Source organism: Triticum urartu, chromosome 3, assembly GCF_003073215.2.
Source record: "Triticum urartu cultivar G1812 chromosome 3, Tu2.1, whole genome shotgun sequence".
In the NCBI taxonomy this organism is placed as follows: Eukaryota; Viridiplantae; Streptophyta; class Magnoliopsida; order Poales; family Poaceae; genus Triticum; species Triticum urartu.
Window position 1 is genome coordinate 43,682,815 of NC_053024.1, and position 5,413 is coordinate 43,688,227.

General features: G+C 43.7%; 1 protein-coding gene across 1 annotated transcript; it reads left to right on the forward strand.

The window, feature by feature from the left end:
• Positions 1-652: 652 nt before the first annotated feature.
• Positions 653-5,140, forward strand: LOC125542672 (asparagine synthetase [glutamine-hydrolyzing]-like). The gene is made up of 11 exons (XM_048705805.1): positions 653-1,124; positions 2,233-2,374; positions 2,503-2,693; positions 2,811-2,972; positions 3,061-3,141; positions 3,560-3,781; positions 3,869-4,003; positions 4,136-4,216; positions 4,296-4,382; positions 4,513-4,620; positions 4,724-5,140. The coding sequence occupies exons 1-11, from the start codon at positions 810-812 to the stop codon at positions 4,943-4,945; spliced, it is 1,746 nt and encodes a 581-aa protein (XP_048561762.1). The 5' UTR covers positions 653-809; the 3' UTR covers positions 4,946-5,140.
• The last annotated feature ends 273 nt before the right edge of the window (positions 5,141-5,413 follow it).

Here is a 5,413-nt window from a genome sequence, read left to right on the forward strand (position 1 = left end):
AATTTCTCGGACGGTACCCAAAATCATGCATGCGGCTCAATGATGCTTCATCGCTACGTTCACCCAACCATCTAACTACAGATTTATTTGCTTCACCCTTCATTTATTTTTAGAGTGAATATAATGCGGTACTATTCTCACATACTTTAATTTTGAGAGTATCTAGTTAATTTTAAGGGTCTGTTTAGAACATATTTAGATGTGACATAGTTATGTTACATCTACGGTCTGTTTAGGACACATCTAGATATGACATAATTATGTCACATCTAAACTGATGTTCAATCTGTTTGTGGTCAATTTTTTTTAATTTTTTTTATGCTGTATTATATATTTGTGAAAGCTTAGAGGTGACATCCTTAAAAAATATCTAGATATGAGTTAAACAAACTGTAATTTTAAACCGGAGCCTGATAAAAAGAAAAAAAAAGCGGCGAGGATTGACTCGATACTGCTAGCTGCTAATGGGTGATTCGAGAAGAGAAACACGTGGACTCCATGCACGGACATGTAACAGGCAGAAACGCATGCATGCAAGGTGCCGATGGATGATGGCAGAAGTGGACAAACGAACCCATGGTCTTATGTGGTGCGGTGGCCGCGAGAGAATCCGACGAGGCCGTGCATGGACGACGTGTAGCCCTGCTCTCCGCCATCTCCGGCCAGGCATCTATCTACCTACAAGTAGAGCCAAGCCATTCCTGCACACCTCCATACAGAAACACAATTCAGATCGACTAGCTCGCTGCTGGCTGTAGAGGACGATCGACGACGATCCAGAGGAGCAGCATAACCGAGGAGAGCGGAGCATGTGCGGCATACTAGCGGTGCTGGGGTGCGGCGACGAGTCGCAGGGGAAGAGGGTCCACGTGCTAGAGCTCTCGCGCAGGCTCAAGCACCGGGGCCCGGACTGGAGCGGCCTGCACCAGGTCGCCGACAACTACCTCTGCCACCAGCGCCTCGCCATCATCGACCCGGCCTCCGGCGACCAGCCGCTCTACAACGAGGACAAGTCCATCGCCGTTGCCGTCAACGGGGAGGTCTACAACCATGAGGAGCTTCGGGCACGGCTCTCCGGACACAGGTTCCGGACCGGCAGTGACTGCGAGGTCATCGCCCATCTGGTCAGTCACCCAACACACACCAGCCTTCTTCTTCTACTTGATATATAAATTCAATCGTATGAAACAATAAGTTTGGTCAATCCGTAGCTTCTAGCATACAAAAAAAAAGATGATCCAGATAATCTCTATACATCCTAATTTGAGGTTAATTTCATATAGTAATCAGCGAAATTAAAGTTAAGTGCTAGACCATTATATCCCTAATTTGTTGATTGAAATTTTAATAAAAGGAAGATCTTGGCGAATATACATAGGTGGACATGGTTCCACCTGCACCTGAATGACAATTAAAATTTTAAAATATATCAGAGAATTAAACAATTCTGAATTTTTTAAACAAATATGATCCGGTGTTCTATATATATCCACCGTGGACTTTCATGAAAAAATAACATCCATTGTGTACCGGGATAAAATGAAAAAAAAAACAGGTGCTCTAAAATGGTTTGAAAATGCTCGGCTCGTTAAGCTTAACGACAAGAAAACTATAATCGGCTCGGCCGTAAGTACTTGACATGCATCACCCCTTTTGCTCCAGTTACTCTGTGTTTTTTATGCAAGAAGAAAGTGACCACACATGAGGAGGTACACTAGTTCATGTCTCCTATGGGTTGAGTTGGGTCAATTAGATAGAGTTGATGGGTTGGTGTGCCATGAAATGTTGCCGCTTAACTTAAGAATATGTGTTGTGTTGTATTAACGAGCTGAGCTGCTCGTGAAATTCGTTAACTCCTCATTAAGCTCATTAAGTTTAACGAGCTGAAACTAGCGTGATTGGCCATGAGCTACGAGTTTAATGACCCGAGCTACTGAGCGTTCATTATGCTTGCGAGCTACGAGGTTTTGGTCCACCCCTGACCACGGGTGTGATTTCTCGGTGGGTAGGACACTCGACCAGGTTTGTTTAAAAAAAAAATCATTTTTTTGCTATTTTTCCTGATTTCTCTAATCATGTGAGTGCGTGCACACCAGAGCCAGAACTCCATTTTTAGATTCTTGCATGATTAAAAAGAAAGTAGAACTTTGGAAAGGTGGAGAAATGTACAGCTCTTAGTGGCATTCTTTTTGTTTAGCATGACCTGACTATTTTCTCCCTTTTGATATATAGTATGAGGAATACGGAGAAAGCTTCATTGACATGTTGGATGGTGTTTTCTCCTTCGTGTTACTTGACGCACGAGATAACAGCTTCATTGCTGCTCGTGATGCCATTGGTGTCACGCCTCTCTACATTGGCTGGGGAATTGATGGTATAGTATCAAAAGTGCTTCAGGAATCTTTTCATGAAACAAAACTATCATTTGCTCTGTGTTAATATACACCTTGTGAAGTAGTGGTTGTCATTATCAACAACATGCACACTGTGGAAAATTGTCAGGTTCAGTGTGGATATCTTCGGAGATGAAAGGACTAAACGATGATTGTGAGCACTTCGAGATCTTCCCGCCTGGTAATCTTTACTCCAGCAAAGAGAAGTCCTTCAAGAGATGGTATAACCCTCCTTGGTTCTCTGAGGTCATCCCCTCGGTTCCCTATGACCCACTGCGTCTCAGATCGGCATTTGAAAAGGTCACAAACTATACGCACCTCAACTAACCATTATGTGCTAGTATCTTTGAAAACAGATATGTAACCAAATTAAGGAGTCATCGCCATGATTCTTCTAACTGCATCTTCTGCATTCAGGCTGTTATCAAGAGGCTCATGACAGATGTTCCATTTGGCGTCCTCCTCTCCGGTGGTCTCGACTCATCACTGGTGGCTGCTGTCGCAGCCCGTCATTTCGCTGGGACGAAGGCTGCAAAGCGCTGGGGAACTAGGCTCCACTCCTTCTGTGTGGGGCTTGAGGTCTGAAACTGAAAGGGAACATGTGCATGTTTATTGAAGTTTCAAAGAAATAGGACTTGCATCCATGTTATCTTAATTTATATTGTAGGGATCACCAGATCTCAAGGCTGCAAAGGAGGTCGCGGATCACCTGGGTACCGTGCACCACGAGTTCAACTTCACAGTTCAGGTACGATATTACTACTGACAGCCTGTTTGGTAAACACTTGGGCAAGGAAATGGGAGTTTGCACAAGGATGTTTATGAAGGGATTAGGTATGAGAAATAGATTTTTACTCCCATTCCCTTGTTTCCCTTGTTTGGCATATGATGGGAATTGGCGTGAGATAGAACTCTGCTCACGAATTAACAGGGTACCCCTGAAAAGAAATTGATGGAAATTGGCTTCCTTAACTCCCAGTCTCCTTCCCACTTAAACTCCCATTCCCTCTAATCAAACAGTGGATTTTTAATCTCCTTACCCCTCAACTTTCATTCCCCATCTCTAATTCCCCTGAACCAAACACGCTCTAAGAGGCATAACGATCGTAGCTTATTTGTTGATCACAATACGCAACCAGTAATGTTAATTGCATAAATTGCTATAGGATGGCATCGATGCAATTGAAGATGTGATATACCACATTGAAACATATGATGTGACGACGATCAGGGCAAGCACACTGATGTTCCAGATGTCACGCAAGATCAAGGCGCTTGGAGTCAAGATGGTCATCTCTGGTGAGGGTGCCGATGAGATCTTCGGAGGGTACTTGTATTTCCACAAGGCCCCTAACAAGGAGGAGTTCCACCAGGAAACATGTCGGAAGGTATTTAAAATACAAACATTTCAGAGGAACAGAAAGAATAGGACTTATCCATAATAGCACTGTGCTCTGACATAAATTGTTCTGCAGATAAAAGCTCTCCATCAGTACGATTGCTTGAGAGCCAACAAAGCAACATCTGCATGGGGCCTTGAGGTTCGTGTGCCATTCTTGGACAAGGAGTTCATCAATGAGGCTATGAGCATAGATCCCGAATGGAAGATGGTAAGCACAAAATATATATTTCACGGGGAAAGCCCAAAACATTTCAAAAGAATACACGTCGAAAAAACATTTCAAACGAATGGGAAGTTGAAAAGAATGGACTGCATTGTTTTCTAACTTTTAATCACACAGATCCGGCCTGATCTTGGAAGAATTGAGAAATGGATACTGAGGAAAGCGTTCGATGATGAGGAGCGACCCTTCCTGCCGAAGGTAACATTTTTATACACTTCAGTCAGATCCAGCTGGAGTAGTGGAGTTATTAACAGGTTCTTTTTTTTTATACATGTAGCATATTCTGTACAGGCAGAAGGAGCAGTTTAGTGATGGTGTTGGGTATAGCTGGATTGATGGCCTGAAGGATCATGCAGCCTCAAATGTAAATGAACAATTTTTTTTTATTTTAAAGAATTCTTTATGATGTTTGTTTTGACAAAACTAATACATTCCCTGATAGAAAGATGTGACCACAATATCTGACCTATATGAAATGAAATCACTGAATGCAGGTGAGTGATAAGATGATGTCCAATGCAAAGTTCATCTACCCACACAACACCCCAACAACTAAAGAGGCCTACTATTACAGGATGATCTTCGAGAGGTACTTCCCCCAGGTGAGAGTGACTAAATAGAACAGGTTGAAGAACAACATGAATAGTTCAATACCATTGTAGTAATGTTAATGGAAGCAATGTTGGTTGCTTGATCTTGTTTCAGAGCTCGGCGATCCTCACGGTGCCAGGCGGGCCAAGCGTGGCGTGCAGCACAGCCAAGGCTATAGAGTGGGATGCCCAGTGGTCTGGGAACCTGGACCCCTCTGGGAGAGCAGCGCTTGGAGTCCATCTCTCAGCCTACGAGCAGGACACGGTCGCTGTGGGAGGTAGCAACAAGCCTGGGGTGATGAACACCGTGGTACCTGGTGTTGCCATTGAGACTTGATGAATGGTACATGTATCATATCGTGTCCTACTAAAGGCAAATAAGAACGGTTGTGTGCATCTCTTCATGTAGAGGCCGGGCATACTCCTTTTCAAAAAGAGAGAGAATAAGATGCATATGTTCTTGTCAGCGTTGTAATAAGACGGGCCTATGTTTTGCTATTTAATTAAAGGGTTAATTATCCTTTTGCCTTTAGTGGTGTCTGTGTGCTCAGTTTTGTCCTTAGATACGAATTGTGCTCAGTTTTGCCTTTAGTGCGTGTGCATCTGACTCATTCTGTGAAATCTGTCGTCTCCGTCAGGTCAACCTTTTGACCTGGCCCTTAGAGATGGGATCAGGCGGCAAAGACAGCCAATTCTATTTAGACCGTTTTAGACCGTTGCACGCGTGGCTTATGGGTCCCAGTAAAGAGCCGTTGAGTAGAGAGTCATTGCGGGTGTGCTATATAAACGGGCGACACACCACGAC

Bases quoted from the DNA above. Each gene is read 5' to 3' on its own strand.
- LOC125542672 (XM_048705805.1), top strand. From the start codon at position 810: ATGTGCGGCATACTAGCGGTGCTGGGGTGCGGCGACGAGTCGCAGGGG. The intron at 2,375-2,502 runs GTATAGTATCAA...GAAAATTGTCAG, and splicing joins CATTGGCTGGGGAATTGATG to GTTCAGTGTGGATATCTTCG. The intron at 2,694-2,810 runs GTCACAAACTAT...TTCTGCATTCAG, and splicing joins TCAGATCGGCATTTGAAAAG to GCTGTTATCAAGAGGCTCAT.